The 23,266-nt window shown below is 45.0% G+C and overlaps 1 protein-coding gene across 3 annotated transcripts in view; it reads right to left on the bottom strand.

Annotated features, from left to right (window-relative positions):
* The window catches only part of pak4 (p21 protein (Cdc42/Rac)-activated kinase 4), a 54,717-nt gene that overhangs the window by 2,382 nt on the left and 29,069 nt on the right, over positions 1-23,266 (bottom strand). For all 3 annotated transcript variants that reach the window (XM_083637063.1, XM_083637062.1, XM_083637064.1), the window contains exons 2-10: positions 19,364-19,615; positions 14,488-14,711; positions 12,809-13,028; positions 10,523-10,756; positions 8,031-8,480; positions 7,228-7,361; positions 5,567-5,693; positions 533-658; positions 204-338 (exon numbers count right to left, since the gene is read on the bottom strand). In XM_083637063.1, coding sequence (XP_083493189.1) covers positions 204-338; positions 533-658; positions 5,567-5,693; positions 7,228-7,361; positions 8,031-8,480; positions 10,523-10,756; positions 12,809-13,028; positions 14,488-14,711; positions 19,364-19,579 — 1,866 coding nt within the window. In that variant the 5' untranslated portion in view covers positions 19,580-19,615. The remainder of the gene's footprint in view (positions 1-203; positions 339-532; positions 659-5,566; positions 5,694-7,227; positions 7,362-8,030; positions 8,481-10,522; positions 10,757-12,808; positions 13,029-14,487; positions 14,712-19,363; positions 19,616-23,266) is intronic.

The raw sequence follows: 23,266 nt of genomic DNA, 5'->3' as shown, positions 1-23,266 counted from the left end.
GACTCTTCATTTGTTTGGACTTGCTGTTCTATATTTAGGCTTGACATTAACAACGGACTGGGCTTAATTAATCTACATTGGAGACTGACTTGGGAGTCAAGCAAACTTGACTTGGTCACAGCTCTGAACAGGGACATTACTGTATCTGGAATTGATGGGCTTGTGGTTGAGCCTGGCTGACCCTGTGGTGCGTGCTGTGGTACCTTGTGCAGGTTCTTGAGTTTGGGAGGCAGGTTGTCCCGGATCATCTTCATGGCTTTGAGCGGCGGCTCGTTGAAGTACGGCGGCTCCCCGTCTACCATCTCTATCACCATGACGCCCAGAGACCAGATGTCCACCTGCACACAGAGAGGGGAGGGAGTCACATGACCTAACTGTTTAGGTAGGTGTATGTGTGTTAGAGCAGTCTTTTGTCCTGATACTAGCTTCAAAGTCTTCATTTCTAGCAACTTCAACTTCTATGTGATTTTTAACTTGAATTCTGAAATTCTTGATTTATTTTTGTGTGTGTGTGTGTGTGTGTGTGTGTTACCTCTGGTCCATATGGCAGTCTGGATATGAGTTCTGGTGCCATCCAGTACGGCGTTCCAACCAGAGATTTCCTCCTCTGGACTTCCTTAGAAACCTGGGCACAGAAACCAAAGTCTGACAGCTTCACCTGCAGAGAGACAGAGTGAGAGAGACGGAGACAGGGAGAGAGAGATGGAGAGAGAGAGAAAGACAGAGAGAGAGAGAAGGAAACAGAGAGAAAGGAATGTCGGGATTACTTTCCACAGAAGAAAATAAAGGCTAAATGAGATACACAACTTGACCCCCATGAAAACCCAGTTCTGAAGACCTCACTATATATTTTTATATATATGTTTATACCCTCTTGCCAAAGGCTTCAGTTCAGCTGAACATTTTTCCTGGTAAGTAAAGTAAAACAAAGTTTGGAAGAATGTCTGGCTGTGCAACACAAGGATATGTGGTTACAGTTTATTCATATCGCATATTCATAATATACAACATTCCTCCAACGTTGCAAAAACGAGTATTTATTAGGCAGAGATCAAGTGAACTGGACAGATCAATGATTAACCGTATGTGGATTATTTAATCACAACAAGGAATGATTTGAGAAATGCTTCAGCAGCACAAATGGCAATCAGTTTTGGTATCTGCGAGCTAGCTCACATGGGTGAGCAGTCAAATGGCCAGAGACCTGCCACCCAGCCAGAGACCTGCCACCCAGAGACCTGCCACCCAGCCGGGCGGGTCGGGACGCACCCATCCTGGTTTCTGAGAAAGCCTCTCTGTGGCTGGGTGGGTAGCTAGACACCCGGGGCCCAGTGCTAACCTCGGATAGAGAAATGAAACCACTCGGCAGTGAGAACCAATAAACACATGTATGTTGTGTCACACACACACACACACACACACACACACACACACACACACACACTATTGACGAGAAATCATTCATGCTTGGCTGGGTCTACTTCCCGTTGGGCCAAACCACGGACAGCAACCTGAACCTGGCCCAGAGCCAAAACCATATCGGCAGCGACCAGCACGCCTTCCTGAAAATACACTCATGTGAAAAAAAAAAACGGACAAAAGGAGAACTTGAATTTAGGAATGGGCGTGGCCGTTTTCAATTACTGAGCAGGGAAGAAAATGCACAGCCTAATCTTCACTAGGTACCAGACAGTGTGCACTGCAAAGTGTCAAAAAAGTAGATTGTACAAGCTGCACCCAAGCCGTTTGAATGTATCACAATGTATTGCAAAATTCATGCAACATAAGAGTTTTTTCTTTGTGTTTTCCTGTTTCCTGCACAATGCATTGTGTATAATTAGCTTTGCATTAGACGAGTGGTGCACCAGCAATACAACTCATTTAGAAAGTCAGCTGCGGTTGAGAACACACAAGATGCAAAACGTGCAGCAAAACAATTGCATTCCCCAGATCATCAGGAGTAATAATCATGACTTAAATAAGATCAGAGCCCTTCTATCATGTTATCTGTAGTGATGCAGCCCTGCAGGCCTGGTGGCCACACTGGCTAGCATCATCAGGATCTGGACTTATGGAGGGAGAGAGAAGGTGAAGTAGCGTCTGCAGGAGCAGTGTCACCGCTCAGCACAGCCCGGCTGCTCAGATGAGCCGGGCCCAGGGTCAAACCACAGCTCTTAACACCCTCCAGCCACAAACACATCATCAGCTGTCATCAAGGTGCTGCGGTTGACAAGGTAGCTCAGCTTAGATACTGCTTAGATAGCTTACAGCATAATGACTTGATGCAAGTCATTATTGTTTCCCACACAATCTGAATGCATTTGTGGTGGTAGGTTACTTGAGCCGTACTCGTTTTAAGCAAGGTTTAGAGAAAAAAAAAGGCCTGTTTGTCGACGGGCAACAGATGACGCAAGGTACAAGCGGGGGTATGCTTGGCGTCCAAACTGCAGTATAGAGGAAAAGAGGACACCGTACCCAGACCTGAGTTTTATGTGTGTGTAGTCATGTTTATAGTCATGTCGGGGGACTCAATATAGATAAGTTGATTTATTCTATTATGCATACCCAATGAGTCCTCTATACGTTTTAGCTCTTCTTGCAACTGCTGTGCCTGTTTCCTAATGTACTTTTTATACTCTCTTTTTTAAAGTTTTGTTGTGATGCTTTTAAATGTCCATTTTATTCTCTTCTTTTATTCTTTTATTTCCTGTCATCCATTTTATGTGAAGCACTTTGAATTGCCTCTGTGTATGAAATGTGCTATACAAATAAACTTGACTTGGCTTGAGTTGACTAGGTGGGGGGGCACTTTGAGTACCTTGTGTTAAAGATAACATAACTTAAACATATAAGGAGTGCTACACTGTTTTTTTTTCTGCTTGCTTGCTCTCAATCTCTCATTAAAATACTGGATGTGCAACATTCACAATTTCCACATAGCTTAGTTATTAAACTTATCTGACACATTCTACTTCCATTTGGTCATCTACTGTATGCACATTCGATTTTAAGTCCTCGGACAAAGATATTGTGCTGGTCAGTGCGGATATTGTGGTGGGACACTAGAAATGTTTCTATGTGTGGGAGACACTGGGATGCTGCTGTAGGAATACACCCAGCCAAAAGACAAACACACGCACGCGCACGCACACACACACACACGCACGCACGCACACACACACACGCGCGCACACACACACACACAAACACACGCTGTTTCAGATGAAGGTCCTTTGGGTTTGCAGGGGAGGAAATGAAGCATGTTCTCCTCTAGAATCACCTGTCCGGTCCAAACGGCCAGACTGTTTACAGAATATAAAGAAATCTCTCAGTGATCTCTGCAACCCCCCAGCTACAGCCAAATAGGAACAGCTGTTAGGTGGTGGCTAGTGTTAACATGGTTGTAACTCCATGTAAGAGTGGTTAAACCCCGGTTAAGCACAACTTTGTGTGTGTGACCAAAAAGGCTGAGTTCCTCATTCCCACATCCTGCTGTACCACCATTGAAGATTATTTTTCTGCAGAAAGGAGGAACCTGTTTGTGATCAGGCAGGAAGCTATTTGTTGTCACTGGCCTCCATTCTACAGTACCAGGTTGACATGCCAGTATTTACTTCCTGTTATTTTCACAGGAAAAATGTTGGTCATCCTTTTAAAAGCAATCTGTTAAAAGTAACTGTGGCTCGCTCTTATGCAATGTGGTGTCGAGGCAGAGCTTCCTCAACAGGAGAAAGAGAGTAGAAAGAGAGTACAGTGCAGTAGTTTGCAGCTTCTTATCACTTTGCTAGTTGTTCACACGATTGTGTGGTTTTGGTAGAAAACGTGCTGCTTCAACTGCATTTTGTGCCGATATAATGAAAAAAGGAGGCAGAATTGGTAACAGTTTACGAAAGGAGGTCTGCTGTTGAACATATAAGAAAGACAATGAACTGGGCATAATGTCTGGGCATATAGTCAGAATTGTGGCTTACTGGTACGCCCACCAGACTATGCAGGTTAAATGGGGCAATAGTGTGTCTGCACCATTTGGGGTGAGTAATGGGGTAAGACAAGGTGGAATCTTGTCACCAGCGCTGTTTAATCTATATGTTGATGATCTGTCAGAACGACTGAGCCTGTAATGCTGGATGCATGATTGGTGATCTGTCAGCGAATCATATTATGTATGCAGATGTATGCAGTTGTGATTTCTAGTCTGAGCAGTGCTGGTCTACAGCAGCTCCTTGCTATCTGTGCTGTGTATGGTGTGGCGCATGACATTGTATACAATGCCAGTAAGAGCGCTGTGTTAATATGTAGAACCAAAGAGGACAAATACCAAAAGTTCCCTGACTTCAAATTGTCAGACAGTAATCTTGAGGTTTGTAACAAGGTTAAATATCTTGGTAATTTTATTACTGATCAGTTGACAGATAATGTAGACATATACAAGCAATGCCGCAGGATGTACAGTATGTTCAAGCCAACACACTTGTGCGCAGGTTTGGTATGTGCTCAGCAGCTCGGTTGGAGTGAAGATGTCTTTGTTCAGAGCATATTGCACTCCGCTCTATACTGCCCACCTGTGGTCATGCTATAAAAAGGCTAGTATCCAGAGGCTTCTTCATAGCATATAATGATGCAATGAGAATACTCCTCAAAAGGCCCAGGTGGTGTAGTGTGAGTGAAATGTTTGTCACTGTTGGAGTCTGCACTTTTTATGCTGTTTTAAGAAATCTAATGTATACATGTATGCAACGCCTGGATGAATCAGATAACACCATCATAGTGGCATTGTCTAACCCTATGATGAGCTGATAAATGTATACGATGCCATGGTATGTGTGTTTATCTTGAAAACCAAAATAAAATCCTTTAAATAAACAAGCCCAGATCCTGTGCAGCCCCACGGCGCTCTCTCTAGAGGCCAGCTGATGAAGCGTTACCTGACTGACTGACTGCCTCACCTGAATTTGGCTTGTGATGCCCTCAGCTGTGCCGTGGGAAAAACATGTCAAATGAGGTCTGTGCAGCTGATAGGAGCAGATTGCTCAACACACTTTGTTAGCGTAATGTCACAGACACACTCGAGTCATCTGCTGATGACGATGAAAACAATGCCATTTCCCACAATCCAAACTGTTTCTGGTGAAAAGGCAGTTGATTATTACGCACCCTGGTCCTGAACAATGTGCAGTCGAAACGTATGCAAGATGTGTGCTTCTGTTTCTGATCTCAAGGAATTAAATTGTACATTATGTTTCATTGTGTAATTCCCTTGCTGACATTTCTTGGCCAGGTCTTCCTTGGAAAAGACATTTTGAATCTCAATGGGTCTTCCTGGTAAAATGCAGACTAAACAAATAAATAAAATGGTATGATATGCATACATTTGCATGCATCTTCATTGATTGCACAAAGAAATCCTGTGCATTCCTGTGAAATGTTCTCATCTTTAACTTTTTTAATGAATACCATCAAAAAGAACCAGATAAAGTGTTCTACGCTGCCTAAAAGGAGGCAAGGCAGAGGTGTTTTCTGTGGGGGGCAGCAGGTTGAACAGTGTGAGGATGTGAGTGGTACCCACCCTGCCGTCGTGTGTGAGGAGGATGGAGTCGCTCTTGATGTCGCGGTGGATCACTCCCTGGGTGTGCAGGACGGACAGCGCCTTCAGCACCGACAGGCACACTGTGGCAATCTGCTCCTCGTTCATCCTGGGGAGGGAGGCCCACATCAGAGAGGTGGATCAGTTTGTTTTTTTGTCATTTTACTATCTTTTGCTATTTTATTATTACCGTTTTCCCTGGTTCACTCTCCAGTGAGGTGATTTTTGAAGCACTGTCGATGTAGTCGTTTGGAGAGCTCCGCCTACCAATCTTTTGGGAACTTAAAATAATAATAGTTTGAACAGCAGCTAACAAACATACGCCCCTGTGTCAAAGTTACTGGAAATGATGCTATCCCCCATTATCCTCTGTAGTGAAACAAACCGCAGATACAGCAAATCACTTGGAGAGAGATTAAAAACGTTGAAAGTGGATGTCCCGAGCAACGTTACATTATTTGATTCCGTTTTATCAGTTTACAAGCACACGACTTCTGCATGTCACCGCCCCCTCTGCACAAAGACTCTGGATTGGTCCTGCAATGCAGTTTTTTTTAGCTCTCTAATTGTTTCCACCCAGTTTTAACACAGATAGATAGGTGGGAAAGTTCTCAGTCTCTCGTGGATAGAGACAGAGAACGGAGTCTACTGTCGATGAGAAGCTGGGCCCAGGGTTGCTTCTCACACACGGAAAACAGATTAGACATTAAGAGTTTGTTTTCAAAGACAGACCAGACAAAACCTTTGACCTTTAACCTCTGTATCACAGTCAGGACACCGCTGATAGGCTGGAGGAGGTTTACATGGCAATAAGCAAGAAACCGAAAGTTCATCTTCCATCAGAAATTGATGGAAGTTGTGAATCTTTACTTTAAAATCACAAACTTGATATGCTGTTATCAATGACAGCTTTGAGCGCAGGGCACTAGGTCATACTGCCCCCTTATGGAAACAAAATGTTTTGGGTAATGTAAAAAGCAGGATATGGAGAAGCAGCATAAAAAAGTTTGCATAGGCAAACAGTGAGAGCTGCTTAAAAGGCTAAAATTATTAAGGGAAAAAACACATTTCTACTGATTACAACTGAATAAAAAATAGTCTAGTCCAGTGTGGAATGCTTATACCATTACCCCAAAGTATCCACATGGGGCACACTTGCACACACACACGCATCCTTCTCTCTCTCTCCCTCTCTCTTATCTCACACACACACACACACACACACACACACACACACACACACACACACACACACACACACACACACACACACACACACACACACACACACACACACACACACACACACAGTCCTAATCTTTCAATTTCCTTGTGACCTCTGTTGCTCTGTAATGCACTTCATGATTAACCTATTTTGTTAGAAGCACTTTATATAAATACATTTGACTTGATACAAAACATCACATTTTTAGCTGATGTTTGAATTGTGAATTGTACGGTAATTACCAATTTTATGTCTGATTTTGTAATTATTTATTTGATTTGTTTTCTTATGGCATGAACTGTGACTCAACATCACCACATTGGAAACAAGTTTTAGAAACTGATATTTTCAATGATTTTAATCAATGCATTAACTGATGGCTGTGCATTATTTGTAAATATCAAACCAACCAACCAACCTTGTGTGTGTCACGATGTCAGTAAGCGCTCCTCCCTCCAGAAACTCCATGACCACCCAGAGCTCATCTCCCACCAGGTAACTGTTGTACATCTCCACCACGTTGTCATGGTGATAGTCCCGCATGATCACCACCTGCAGTTACCATGGAGACAGACAGACAGACAGACAGACAGACGGGGAATAATTATATAACTCATTAAACTCAAATGGTCGGCAGGGTGAACTTGTGGGACAAGAGATGATTCGTTTACCCACATTGTTTCGGTGGGTAAACTCTCTGACTTATTTCAAAGAGGTGGTTTACTTGCTTTTACCTTCCACTACGCCCATGCATACAAGTGACATGTCAACAACAATGTCTAGTTTGACTAGTTAAGCAGCTGGTGTCTTACACAAAGAAAGGAACCTATAAAGAAGGAAAAGACACCACTCACGTCACAGAGTTCAAATTTTGTGCATTGAGGCCAGACTTTGGGGAGAGAGAATAGGGCAGGCATGATAGGTTACACTATAAACCATACTATCTGTTGTTTCACCTTTGATTGAAAAATGCTTCCACCACATTAAAGAAAACACCTGAAGAACTGAAGTACTACACTCAGACAGTGTTGTAAATTACTCATTTTAGATCCAGGCTGACCCCATAGCCAGCGCATTCATTGAGAACGGTGAACAGACAGTTTGACTGGAACTACTTAGTCAGTGTACATTATCAGAAAATAATGGACACCCTGCAGCCAATCAGAATAGAGTATTCACCCAGACCATGTTAAAAGTAACCTTTACATCATGAACTCATACCTCATTGAAGAGGAGCTCTCTGCGCTGCTGTTTTCTCAGGTCCATCTTCTTCACAGCCACCAGTTTTCCGGTGGTCTTCACCGTGGCGATACACACGATCCCAGTGGACCCCTCCCCGATCTTAATGTAGTGGTCCAGGTAGGTCCGCGGGTCGCCGGGGTCCACCACCATCTGCAGCGCTGCTCTGAACTGCTCATGGGAAACCCTCTGGGGCTCCCTCTGCGGGGAGCGGCCCTGGGGGGGCGCGCCCGATGCCGGGGGCCCGGGGGGGCGTGGGGCCGGGACGTTGGGGTGAGGGGTGTGGGGGTGCTGGGTGGCCTCGGGGCCCAGCGTGGGGTGGGAGGTGTGGTGCGGGTGGGGGTGGCTGATGGGGGGCTTGGAGCTGGAGGAACCGTGGGTGGAGGCGCTGGAGGGGCCGTTGTGGGGCGGGGAGTCGTGGTGCCGGACGGGCTGGAGGGACGAGAGACAGGAAACAGAATCAGAACCAATGTACTGGCTGACCACAATAAAACTAGAAGGATTTGTCTTGGTGGCATTGGTGCAGAGACAACATCCGTACTTATAAAAAATAAGTTAAAAGACAGAATAATTAGAAGTCGAGTTAGAAAACATATGGTTAAAAGTGAGCAAGATAAAGAAAAAACAAGGACCTATAAAACAAAACAACCGCAATGTCCTGGGCGTAAATATGGCTCAGGATGAAATCCCTCTTCTCTCTCTCCCCTAATCTTTCCTGTTCCTCTCTACTGTCGACGGTCTAATGAAGCAAAATCATGTATGCACAAAATATGTACAATTTAAGCAGTGATTTAAAAGATGATACTAAATTAGGGAGTCTAAAGTTCTTCAGGCAGGGCGTTCCACATTCTTGGGGCCATCAAAATACACCTTACATACAGTGATGCACGGGTAAATAAAAAGGAAAGTAAACTTTAACTTTCAGTTCAACAACTTGACCCTCACCCCAACCCCAACATTTCTAAAGCTTCTGGCATACTCTTCGCGCACGCGCTGGAGGCGGGGCTCCGAGGAGGGCGCGCGCACTCTGCGCGGGCCAAAACAGAACATACTCAGTGCTCAGCTCGCTCCTCCAGGCAGTCTGAATGAAATTGAATGTAACGTTCCCAATTCTATGTATTAAATTCTAAAAAAACGACCCTCAACATTTGGGAAGGCTAAGCCACACAACTAGTTCGTTATAATCGAACGCCATGCTTCAAAGGCAACTTTACGACGCTGAGGACTCAATCACAGCAGATATCCGCTGATAGCCTACCACGGAGATCTCACAGGCACAGGCAGCAAAACCCGACGCGCTGATAGAAAAATCTCCATGGACGCGCTGGGCTGCGCTCAGGCCTCGCCCCCCGACACGCCCCGTGCGATGACGTCATAATCGCCGTGCGCCCTATGCGCTTGGCTGGGCGCGAAGAGTATGCCACAAGCTTAAGACATTGCCAGTGTTGTGTTTATATTAGCCTAGCATACATCTGTAACTTAGCTAACATTAGCTAGCCAGGGGGGTGGCTTTTTCATTTTAGCGAGAACATGGCACATGAAAACCCAGGGAACATGGCATATAAAAGCCAGAACATGGCTAAAGTTAGCGAGCGCTAGCTATCCTAACCAACTCACCTCAACCTCATAAATTATCTCTTTCATGGATGCCTGGACTCTACCCTTGATCATACCACCTGGGAGAACAGTTACACTAATAACTCTATTCAAGTCGAAAGCATTTAGACCTTTTTAACCCTCAATGGTTGCTCACTGAAGAAGGAGGTTATCGTAAAAAGATTCACGGGCTCCGCCATAGTTTTGAAGATTTATGTCAGCCTAAAAAGGCAGGTATACTGAGTTTAGGTGGCTTTACCCTGCACTACACACCCGTGTTTACATTATAAAACACAGCTCCTCATACTGACGCATATGGTATACAGGGACAGCAGGTCCTCATACAGTGCAGACAGTCAACTGCAAATAGTATTACACTATCTTAAGATTAAGCAGGACGTACAGTTCAGCTTTCAGAAGAGAGAACCATGAGCAGAGCCAGAACCAGGAGCCGATAAGAGCCATCATCGATCATCCAGTCTCTCAGTTTGCACCCGTCTTGCCTTTCTGTCTGTCAGTAACTTCCGTTGAGGCTGCCGCTCCTGTCTGTCTGTCTGACTCCGTTCCACACAGCCATCTATCCTCCTACCTGTCTGTCTGTCTGACTCAGTTCCACACAGTTATCTATCCTCCTACCTGTCTGTCTGTCTGTCTGTCTGACTCAGTTCCACACAGTTATCTATCCTCCTACCTGTCTGTCTGTCTGTCTGACTCAGTTCCACACAGTTATCTATCCTCCTACCTGTCTGTCTGTCTGTCTGTCTGACTCAGTTCCACACAGCCATCTATCCTCCTACCTGTCTGTCTGTCTGACTCAGTTCCACACAGCCATCTATCCTCCTACCTGTCTGTCTGACTCTCCATGCCACCGTCCTTACCTGTCCCGTGGGGCTGCGTCCCCCCTCGCTGTCCGTCCTGGGGTAGGTGTTGAAGGGCCGTGTGGTCTGCTGGGCCGTCTTCATCACCCCCTCAGTCACTGGCAGGTTGGGCGTTCGGATGTTGGGCCCGGACAGAGGCCTCTTGTCCCGGGGAGACTGGGGGCTGCCATCCCTCCCCGTGTAGCTGGACTTGGGCCTGCGGTCGCTGGGCTGCTCCCTGCGAACCACCTGGTCCTGGAGGAAGGGGGAGGGGGGGGGGGGGGGAGTAGGAAAAGATGGAAGAGAGAAAACAAAGGAGAGGATGTGGTGGGGAAGGTGGTTGAAATGTAGCCGATGAGTTGATTAATCCAACAATAATTTGGACAATTGATTTGTCATTGCAAAAAAATCATAGTGATTATGCTTTTGTACCATCCTTATATGAAAGGGAGCAAGTGGGCAATATCTGTTTCAGTGGGCAATACTTCATCTTCTAATGGCTTTCCGGGAAAGACTGGATGGTGCCTTGCGACACATTGCTGCCTCTCACAGTTGGATGATCTCACTCTAGACCTGGTTCGAAGTCTTCTTCAGTGGGCAATATCTGTTTGTTTCAATTTTTGTCCCACTGATGATGTCACAATGTTTATGACATCATCATCAGTGACATTATTATTGACCAAAATCATCTTATGACATCACTGATGATGTCATAGGCACTGAGGATCACAATGGAAATAAGCCTTTGGCTTTATTGTGTACCGTAAATTCCGGACTATAAGGCGCACCGGTGTATAAGCCGCACCTGCAGAGTTGACTGTTTTTTACATATATAAGCCGCACCGGTCTATAAGCCGCGGGTGTTTTGATGTTTAATTACCATATGTAAGGCTTCGTGCACAGAGGGGATTGTCGGGAAAGAGATGGCTGTTTGGGGAAGCTCCCATTTATTAACATTTCAACAAAACAAAAGTCAGGTCACTAATCCCCAGACAAAATCACACATTGTGAGATGCTTAAAAAACACCATCGGCGGGAGCTTTACTCCAGATGCTGTGCAGCCAAGAACACAAGTGAAATTCGTTCTCTCGTGACCTGTGGTTCTCAACGTGATGGACGATTCACCTTTCTTGTTAACAGTCCTAGTGAGAGGCAGGTCGAACGTCAAAGGCACTTCATCCATATTTATGATCTGCTCCGGTCCGATGGAATATTCCTTGATCTTTCTTTGTGTGAATTCGCCGAAGTTTGTAATTTTCTCCTGGTAGTCGGGAGGGAGTTGCTGACACAGTCGTCCGCGCCCTGACGGACAGTCCCTTTCGTCTCGGGTTTGTGCATGATCCTTTGCTGCTGCTGCTGTTGTTCCTGTCTCGCTACTGTCTCAGACATGGCTTTCAGGCTCAATCGCCGCCATCGTCGTAACACAGCCAGTTCTCCATCTTTTGAAGCATGATGTTAGATTACAACGAGCTAGTTGTGTGGCTTAGCCTTCCAAAATGTTGCTGTTAGTTTTTTAGAATGTAATACATAGAATTGGGAATGTTACATTCAATTTCATTCAGACTGTCTTTCAGGCTCAATCGCTGCCTTTTTCCCCCCGGAGCGAGGGAGGAGGGAGGGTGTTTTACCGTAGTGGCTGAGAGAGAGTAGTGGCACAGTGCTCCAATCAGGTCGCGAGGCACATTTTTTGCAACATCATCCAATCAGGGTCTCGCTCTCATAATGTCTGTCTTGCTCTCGTTCTGCCTCATACCAACATCCATAGATTTTGGAGGTTCCCGAGTGGCCGTTTGCTGGAAAAATCCATAGATAAGCCGCACCGTTATATAAGCCGCAGGGGCCAAAAAAGGCCAAAAAACGGGAAAAAAGCCGCGGCTTATAGTCCGGAATTTACGGTACTTAATCCTCGGCATGTGTTAATGTATGTAAATTGTAAACTGTCTTCATTTGAAGCTTTTTTTAATGTGGATTTTACATTGTGTCAAATAAACTACTACTACTACTGATGTCGTCATCGGCATTGTGACATCACCGGTGATGTCATCGGCATTGTGACATCATCAGTGATGTCATCAGTGATGCGAAGTTGAGCAAAGTGTGCGCTGCGTATGCCAATAGAGCAGGCGAGGCCACGCTTTTTACAAGGAATAAAAAAATAAAATAAAAAAAATAATAAAATAAAATCTGTTGTTATGATGCAACACCATTAGCCACTTTACTATTTGTTCCTAAGTATATATGGGATTGGCGGTAGCTTTCTCATGGGCATGGCTATGAGTGAACAGGCAGCAAGCAACGGCTCCCTACCTTGTGCGGGTCACGGGGCTCTCTGTCTCTGTGTGGTGGTGGAGGGGGTCCGGAGCCCGGCCGCTCCCTGTGGGCTCTGCTGGGCTCCTGGCCCCGTGGCTGCTGTTGGGGTCGACCCTGGACCCCCTCCCCGTCTCTCTGGTGGGGCCGGGCCAAGCGCTGACCCTGGCGGGGGTCGCCCCGGTCGCCCCCGCTCTGTTGGTCCGGCCTGGGTCGCTCTCTGGGGACAAGCAGAGTGATATAGTGAGATTAGTACAGATACAGATATTAAAGGATACTTGCGGAGTACAGCTCACTGACTTGCCTTTATCCTTTCTCTGTGGCTGTTTGCATTACTTCTCTTACAGTCTGCTGACAGTGGACACAGCTGACAGCCAAATATGTGAGTTGACATAGCTATCATCATCACAAGCTAGCAAAAATATATAAAATAAATTAGATGTTCAGATTTGGTTCATCAGTCACCAAAAAACACATGGAGTGGATGAGCACAGCAGTGTTCCCCCTATATACATTCATATAGCGCTGCTGAAATATGCGCTGCTGAAATATGCCCCCCGCTGCTGAATTCCACTGTAAAAAAAAAAACTATAGGAATATTATAGGATTACAATAGGAATATTATTGGAATACTATATAGATCCCTATTGCCAAACACAATTGTATTGACTGCATCTCCTACTACACAGGACAGGACTAGGCAGGGCACGCAATTTTTTTTTTGCAAAAGAAATCTTGCACGCATGCTCACGTCACCACACATGCTTCATCCCCCCTGCTACAACTCCATCCACGGGAAAACACTGCTGAGGATCTACATGTATGTACTTGTTAGCTTCCCTCCATGTGCACTTAACAGGCATTCTTCTTACCTAGCCTGGGTCCAGACCTTCGAAGTCCCGCCCACTCCACAGATTTGTGAAGATGGAAATGAGTGTACGAGTTGACAATTCAGTCTGACTATCAGGCTAGTTCTTACCCTGCTTCCACACTGATCAACACAATCAACAACTTGTAGTGATCCTTTCAGTTCCTATAGAGCTGAGCAACCAGCCAAACAAGCTTGTCAACATCTCCACACGTCCTTGTTTCCCTACCAGCTCTTCCTAAACGATATCGCCTGGCAAAGTGCAACATGAATGACAAGTTGATTACAGTCTTAGAGAAAGTTCATGCACTAAACCACAGTTAGGAAGACGGAGACTGGTGCTCAACAGTTGAGGAACCACAGTAGCATCAGAAGGAGAATACTGGCGCACTCAGGTCGTCTTTAGATGGTTTGTTATAAGGTGCAGATCAAATTGATTGATTACAGTCTATTAAAGTTGAACTGAAAACCTCAAAAACGATGCATGGAGAATGGCTGCATCCATCGTTGGGGTTGATGGTAAGCATGAAGTAATTCTGTGAGTTTTTTCTATTTAATTTCAATTAATGATACAAAATTAGCACCTGCACGCTAGATGTGTTGACTCTATCAGAATAATAAAACGTTATGAGGCAATAAAAGCGATAAATACATGATCAAAACTTTGCAGCTGCCGGCACAGTTACTCGCAGTGTGAACGCAGTTAAAGTACACTGACTTTGAAAAACCGTACCATACTCAGCTACATCTTCAGTGCTTTGTTTATTCAAAAAGCTTGCAGTGTCCACCCACCCGGACGTGTTTGAAATACCTGTCTTGTCTGTCGGTGTGTGTGTAGTGTCTGTGTTGAGGGTCTCCGTTCTCCTGCCCCCCTCCGCCTCCTCCCCCTCCTGAGGAGCCTGAGTCCCTGCGCGGCTGGACGGGCGGACTGCCTCGTCGGAGGGAGTTGGAGCGCGTCACCGACATGGTGTCAAACTCATCCAGCAGCCATGTGAGAGAGCCGTCCACTCCCAGCTTGCTGCCACGTACAATGGTCTGGAAATACAGAGGAACAAAGACACGGTCAGTTTGACTCTGAGTGGAAAACAACACACGCTCAGTTTGACTGTCCCACACAATCTGAGTGGAAAACACAGGCCAAATGATGGGAAATTTGCCCACTTGACCCATTGTGTCACGACTTCCTGTTCAAAACGCCGGCTGTTTTACCTGCTCAAACTAGTCTGACTCACCTGGTCAAACCTAGTTTGACTCACATATGAGTCAGACTAGGTTTATAAGTCACGGGAAGTGTAAACACAATCAGAACTTCCAATGGTGTTTACACTTCCTGTTAGTCTCTCAAGCCAGACTGTCTCTTCTACATAAGGTGAATACGGCTGTTAAAACAGCTATGCGAAGGCAAATTTAAGACATTTGAGACCTTTTAGTGCTGCCTACAAGTGAATCTAAGACCAATTTAAAGAGCAAAATGAAAAAGGTGTTGTAGTTTAAAAAAAGAAAAAGAAAAAAAGGCCAATGTCTGACTGAACATTTTGCACCTCATTAAATTTGTTTGCCAGCGATTTTGGTGTGCTCCAGACAGTCTATTGAACCGTTTCCAGTCTGACTGAACATATCTGACTAATGAAAGTGTTTTTAAACTATAAATGGTCAGCATAAGAATAAAGACAACAGTAAATTAATTACCGTAAATTCCGGACTATAAGCCGCGGCTTTTTTCCCGTTTTTTGGCCCCTGCGGCTTATATAACGGTGCGGCTAATCTATGGATTTTTTCAGAAAAAAAATTCCAAATACAAATAAAATCTCTCTTTTTTAGCACTCTTTCTACCTATAAATCCACTTCTGTTTTAATTTCCTCTGTTGCCCTCTTTTCACCACACCGCGGACACTGTGTGCACTGTCGAAATAAACAAAGGTGTTGTGTTATGTTGTTTTGTTGAAATGTTATGGTAATACGGTAAATGGGAGCTTCCTCAAACAGCCAACAATCCCCTCTGTGCGTGAACCCTTACATATGGTAATTACGGTAAGCAAACGGCCACTCGGTGACCTCCAAAATCGATGGATTTTACAGGTTACACAGCTTCATCAGCACATTTTATGTGCATTGCTTTGCTGCTTGTTTTTTCGATTATTTTTTTGTAAAGCACCTTGAATTGCCTTTGTGTATTAAAGACTTGACATCATTGGCGGAAATCAACCGGTTACTCCTACCGGTTCAAAGTTCATCAGCGCCCGGAATCACAACAAGACCAGCAGTCTCTCTCTCACTTACCATGGGGAAGGTACGCAGAAATTCACACGACGCAGCATTCAAGCTGAAAGCAGTCGAACTCGCACTAAAAGAGGGAAACAGAGCAGCCGCGCGTACTCTGGGCATCAATGAATCGATGGTGAGACGTTGGAAAAAGCAGCAGGAGGAACTGTCTCAGTGTAAGAAGACGAAAAAGTCCTTCAGAGGCCACAAAAGCAGATGGCCGGAGCTTGAAGATTCCCTTGAGGACTGGGTGTTGACCCAGCGAGCAGACGGCCGAGGCGTTTCCACGGTGCAGATCCGACTGAAGGCAAAAACAGTCGCCACCGAGATGAAAATTGAACATTTCAGAGGTGGGCCATCTTGGTGCTTCCGTTTCATGAGACGAAAGGGACTGTCTGTCAGGGCGCGGACGACTGTGTGCCAACAACTCCCTCCCGACTACCAGGAGAAAATCGCAAACTTCGGCGAATACACACAAAGGAAGATCAAGGATTATTCCATCGAACCGGAGCAGATCATAAACATGGATGAAGTGCCCTTGACGTTCGACCTGCCACTCACTCGCACTGTGAACAAGAAAGGTGAATCGTCGATCACGTTGAGAACCACAGGTCACGAGAGAACCAATTTCACTTGTGTTCTAGGCTGCACAGCATCTGGAGCAAAGCTGCCGCCAATGGTGATTTTCAAGCGGATTACGATGCCGAAAGAGAAAATGCCCAGTGGTATCTGCGTCAGAGTCAACAAGAAAGGGTGGATGATGGAAAGTGTCATGAAGGAGTGGTTGTCTCAGTGCTACGTCCAGCGCCCTGGAGGATTCTTTCACCAAAAGAAAGCGTTGCTCGTCCTGGACAGCATGAGGGCTCATATAACCGATTCGGTCAAAGCAGCCATCAAGACCACAAACAGCATTCCAGCTGTGATACCTGGGGGCACGACCAAGCATCTCCAGCCACTCGACATCAGTGTCAATCGCGCATTTAAAGTGGCGCTGCGCATTGAGTGGGAGACGTGGATGACGAGCGGTGACAAGTCATTCACAAAAACAGGGCGCATGAGGAAAGCAACCTTCGCACAAGTTTGCCAGTGGGTCCTGACAGCGTGGAGGAGTGTTAAGACATCCACGATCACCAACGGGTTCCGAAAGGCTGGACTGCTGCGTGATGAAGAGGAGGACGCCGCCACAGCTGAGGGCCTTCAGAGGCTGTTCGATTCCGACAGTGACGAAGAGGAGTTCGTTGGTTTTGAGAGCGACAACGAAGGAGAGAGAGGAGTGGTTGACGAAGCCACCCTGAACCTGTTCGTTTCCGACACTGAAGTTGAGGACTTTGCTGGTTTCAGTACGGAGGAAGAAGAGGAAGACGAGGAAGACGAGGATTAGTGACTTTACTTTGACTCTGTTTACAGCCGTTTGCTGCACCTTCACCTAAAAGATGAAGAGAAGGATTACGGTACCTGGTTTTGTTGGCAGCACCTTATCCTTTTGAGGATTGTTTTTTGTTTTCCAGTTATTTACTGCACCTTAACCTTTTGAGAATTGTTTTATTGTTTTTACAGCACTTTATCCTTTTGAGGATTGTTTTATTATTATTATTATTGTTTTATTTTTTATAGCTACAGTATTTATTTTGTTGAAATGTTAATAAATGGGAGCTTCTTATAGCCTATAGCCTACCCTACCGTAATGCTTGTTTTGTTGAAATGTTAATAAATGGGAGCTTCCCCAAACAGCGATCTCTTTCCCGACATTCCTCTCTGTGCACGAACCCTTTCATATGGTAATTAAACATCAAAACACCCGCGGCTTATAGTCCGGTGCGGCTTATAGAAGAAAAAAATAGTCAATTTTGGTGCTGCGGCTTATAGACCGGTGCGTCTTATAGTCCGGAATTTACGGTAAGTAACATGAAGTACAACAGTACTTAGAAGAGTAGATCTGATGAAAAAAAGAACATGTTTTGCATTATTGTGCTACTAACCCTGTTGTGTATTAATTTACAACCAGTGAAAAGAAGTCAATGCATGCTGAAAAAATAAGTCACTTCAATACTTTCTAAGGCCTTATATTTAGTGAATTTATTTTAGGCTTTTCATTTTCAATAACCCGGTGATGCCCTGTAACACAGCTGGTGAATTTGTGGATTTAATAACTACTGTGGCTAACTGACTAGAAAATTAGTTTCCTGCCTTGCTGTCAAGATTTGACTGTATTTACCGAAAGAACACTCTTAGAAAATAAACCAAGAAAAATAGGCAGACTATGTTAGGAAGAAACCAATCAGTGTCAAGTCTTCCTGAACAGTCCTGGATAAACAATAAAAAAAAAAGAGAATGACCTCGTCTGACTCTATTCAGACATATTCTTCTGTATTCATTACACAGATTGTTTGCCATGGCATCCTTTTTTGTAATGTTTATTATTTGGCAGAAGAGACAATCATGTTTACCGTTTGGTCCAGTGTACATTGAGTACTGTAAATAAGCTGAAGAGTGCAATGAGAGACAGCAGCATGGGACTTTCTTCTTGACTCGGTCTTGTATGACGATGCATGTTGTGGACCCCTACACATTTCTGCTGACTGAATCATAGAGATTTAGCTGATTTTGTCATTTGTATTCATCTTACATCACTAGTGTGGCAGAGGTCCATGCAAAAAATAGTAGAATGTCATGTGACACCTAAATTCATTTGTATTATGTAAAGATGATTATGGAAGTTTTGTCATATACATTTTTTAGACACTTCAAACTTGTTTAAAGAAAAAGTGATTAAAAAAAGTCAGACTGCAGGATTTACTGAGTTTGATTAAAGGTTTTCATCAATACTGGACTTCATTCATGGACCAGAGATTGCCTGCAGCTCTAAAACACCTTGTTCAGAAATCCATTTTCCAACTTTTTGAAAATGGATAATTTCTATAGCTTCATTTCCAAGACCCAGTAAAGTGCAGTGCAGCTTTCCATCATAAAGAGCCCCCAACTAATAGTGGGGCTAGTCAAGACTCAAGTTAAGTGATTGCCAAAACTGCCCAAACCTAACCTCTGGAATTGTGAGATAGAAGGAAGCTTCTAAGCAATTCTAATGTTCCATTTGAATTTGTCATCATAAAATTGTTTATGATTTGACACCAAGATCCTCCATATCAGATTAGTCTACACAACTTTATTGCAGTTACAATTTCCATAGGCTGCCAGTCTGTGGCCGCAAGAGAATTGGCAATTCCCCCCCAAAATTCATGATGCCCCATATTCAATTCTTTTTTGAATGCCTTTAGCGGTAAGTGTACCAAATTATATGCTTTTATCACAAAATGCACAATTGTTATGGAATTCTTAGCTAAGCTGCCCCAATATAATAAGTAATTTGGTGTTTTTGTTTTTGACCAGACCACCCCTGCCCCTTGCTCTGCCCGGTGACCTCTGACCTTGCGTGGCTCCACGGCACGTGGCTCTACAGTGGTGATGACGGAGGCATCGATGAAGGGCTTGGGCCTCTTGGCCGTGTCCTCGATGAGCGACTGCCATTGCCGCGGCAAACCCACAAACTTCTGCTCCTGCTCGTCGAAGTCGGTGTGGACGCGGTGCTCGAAGTTAGACGGCGCCGAGATCTGGATACGAGACTTTTTCTTCTTGGTGAACATGACGGCGGCAGAGGCGGCTGCAGCCTAGCATCAGACCTGCAGGGAGGGAGGGACAGACAAAGGAAGGTTAGCAGGATAGACTGATGGGAAAACATAAGGTCATTAACCCCAACTACTTAACCCAATGCATTATGTAATAAAAGTGTAAGTGTCACATGTAAAACACACCACACACATGCTGCATGTAGGCAAGCTCACAGACAGACACTACCTGCACTTTGTATCATTGTAACGGCACAAAACACTCTAATATTGTCTGATAAAGTGTCAGGAACTTATCATGGTCCTTCGCTTCAAGGACGCACATCAACACCAGACCGGGGTCAAACAGTATTTCAGAATACCTAGCATTTAAAGCTGCTTGGAATACCAGTTGGATGTGGTTTACTGTATAAGACCTAGTCTACTTAAAAGCCAATTCTAGTCTACTTTTCTGGCATCCAAATTAGTGTTAAGTTAAAACAAATAACTAAGACTAACTGGAAAATAACAGAAACAGAAACAGAACTCACAATGAAGGATTCAGAATTCAAATGAAGAAGTGAAGTCAACCTTGTCAAATGATTTCATGAAGCAGTTTTCACACTACAAGTTTGTCACAAAACACTTCATAGAGCGATAAAGTAACACACAAAAACAAGAGAGATATCACAGAAAGATATGAGGCCAGAGCTTATCTTTATGTATGTGTGTGTGTGTGTGTGTGTGTGTGTGTGTGTGTGTGTGTGTGTGTGTGTGTGTGTGTGTGCGCGAGGGTGCGTAGTTCAGCACAGTCAAGCAGATAAACTAAGAGTTACAGCCCAACGGTCTTATTTCACCCCACTGAGCATGGAGCGAGCTGGTGGCATTATTAAAGCAGCCGTAACCTTTAACTGAACAGGCTCAGCAACAACTCACTGCTCTCCCATTACTAATGACAGGACAACAGCTTAGCATTTCCTCACGACAGCTAGGGGGCGCCACATCAGTCACTATGCATGCATCCCACAGTCTGCGGAGGAAGTCACACCCAACACACCATCAACCAAAATCAAAGCAACGTTCACTTTCAGGCTATCAATCGTAAGAACAGCACGTTTCTGACCCAAACAGCGATCTGTGGCGTAATACAGTGTGCAGGAATCTGGAAGTTCTATGGTTGTGAAGATGTAGTGCCATAGATATAGATCTGCCATCTGATATAGATTTGTTTAGCTGGGCCTTCTTTTAGGTGGCTACAAATAAAAGACATTTTGCTGCTGGCCCCTGTGACAGCAGTACATAGCTTTGCTTCCATGCTGGGACTACTCTCTGCGTTTACAAACTGGGAGCGCGCCGAGCGCCATCTACTGTATGGTAATACACTGACAATCGATAAGTAGCCTAGCCCAAACAACCCCACATCAAATAATCTGAACTATCCCATCTGAAGCACTGCTTACCACTTGGCGTGAGGCTGAATATTCTAACACACACACACACACACACACACACACACACACACACACACGCACACGCACACACACGCACACACACCGTTGGGTGAGTGTGTATCAGAAGAGCCACTCCCATTAGTCAAACAGAGGCTTGCTGGTGTTGTTCGGTCAGTGTGTCCAAAGCAGCTGAGCAGAGGGGCAGCAGGAGGGATGGAGCTTCTGGCCCAGGATTAAACACTTTTATGTTTCTGAAATTCTGATAGACAAAGACTCTCTCAATAACATGAAAAAAAACTACTGAGGGAAGTTGGCTGCCCACTCGTGAAAAAAGAGAGAAGGAAAAATGGGTGGAAAGGTGCAGGGATGAGAAGAAGCAGGGCGAGAGAGGGAGGAGTGGACAGTGAGCGGAACGAGCGGGGCGGGGCGGAGTCAGAGGGCATGAGTCACACGGCGTTAATAAAGTCGGTCACAGTGGGAGTGTTTGAAGTGCAGCAGGACTCGCCCAGTGACACACAGAGAGAGAGCCCAGCTTCACAGACAACAAGCACCACCTCCAACAACACGCAGAGAGAGCCCAGCTTCACAGACAACAAGCACCACCTCCAACAACATGCAGAGAGCCTAGCCTCACAGACAACAAGCACCACCTCCAACAACACGCAGAGAGAGAGCCTAGCCTCACAGACAACAAGCACCACCTCCAACAACACGTAGAGAGGCGCCAGCTTCACAGACAACAAGCACCACCTCCAACAACACACAGAGAGAGGCCAGCTTCACAGACAACAAGCACCACCTCCAACAACACGCAGAGAGAGAGCCTAGCTTCACAGACAACAAGCACCACCTCCAACAACACGTAGAGAGGCGCCAGCTTCACAGACAACAAGCACCACCTCCAACAACACGTAGGCCTCAGTTCCACCACCGTATCGGCTATCGGCTCTGCCTCTACTTGCCTCTTTTGGTTTTCCACTGGGCAAGTACCGGGCTGAGGCGCCCTGTGAAACTCCACCGTGGTTCCACAGCTAGTTGAGCGGGGCCGAGCGGGTACGATAAGGTGACGTGAAAACACTGCAGGCTACTGATTGGTCAGAGAGAATCGTGTTGCACACACATGCTAACATTAGCTACCAGTTTAGTTTAACTTATCCAAAACTGCATCCCAAAACTCCCAAGTTCCCCCCCACCACCAGTCTTCTTGCTGCCTTCAGTTCACCTGATGCTGCAAGGTTAGCCTTGAGTCTCTTCTGAAATAAAATAGGTCTCCTTGCCTTAACATGTTTGTGGAACAAAAATAATTTTACAATACTTTTTGCATCTTATCTCAACATGTAGACTATTTCTATGTGAAATAAAATGTTTCTATATTGCTGATGATCCAGTCCTATGATTATTAATAGCAGAAAGTAAAATCACATGATACAACTATCCACGATTAAATGTGCAGCGCAAACCAGTGAATAGGGCTTGGTATCGCACTTCAATACTTTTATGGTATCGACTGAATAGAGCTCTTTCCGTGATGTCTCGAGCCCCGGAAGATAATTCCCCATTCATTTTCTGCATAGACATTTCGAAGGCTAGAACATTTAAGGCTTAAACAAAGCCAACCAGTGACCTACTGAATGGTGAGTGACCATAAAACATTTCACTTGGAGGAAAAACAAAAAATAAATGCGACCCCCCCCCCGTAATTTTTTGTTTTTACTCCAAGTGAAATATTTTATGGTTACTCACAATTCAGTAGGTCACTTGTAAGTTAGGTCCACGTTACATGTTCTGTTATTTATTTCCCTACAAAATCTGTGTCTCCACCCAAACAATCTGGGAACCCAGTCTATTTTTATTTGAAAAAATAGACTGGGACAGCCCTACCGTTTTTCCCAGCTTCCTGTACAGCGCGCCTTTCCTGCCACTGTCACTTCCTTTTCCGCGTCCGTTTCGGCTATTCGCTAATAACGTTAACGCAAAAACACACTGCATAAAAGACGTCAACTCGTCTCACAACAACAGTGGAAAATTACTGGAGGTGTAGTAGTTGCTGTGACTAGTAGTATCGCCAAAGTCGCGGTGCAAGTTGCTATTCAGACTGTAAACAGTGGATCGCGGACACGGAAAAGGAAGTGACGGTGGCAGGAGAGGCGCGCTGTACAGGAAGCCAGGAAAAAAGGTAGGGCTGTCCCAGAGTCTATTTTTCAAATAAAAATAGACTCTGGGTTCCCAGATTGCCACCCAAATAACAAGTCTGGTTTCTGTGCACTATAAGAAA

This window comes from Poromitra crassiceps (genome assembly GCF_964638095.1).
Source record: "Poromitra crassiceps genome assembly, chromosome: 5".
Lineage (NCBI taxonomy): Eukaryota > Metazoa > Chordata > Actinopteri > Beryciformes > Melamphaidae > Poromitra > Poromitra crassiceps.
This window is presented reverse-complemented; position numbering and strand designations above follow the sequence as displayed.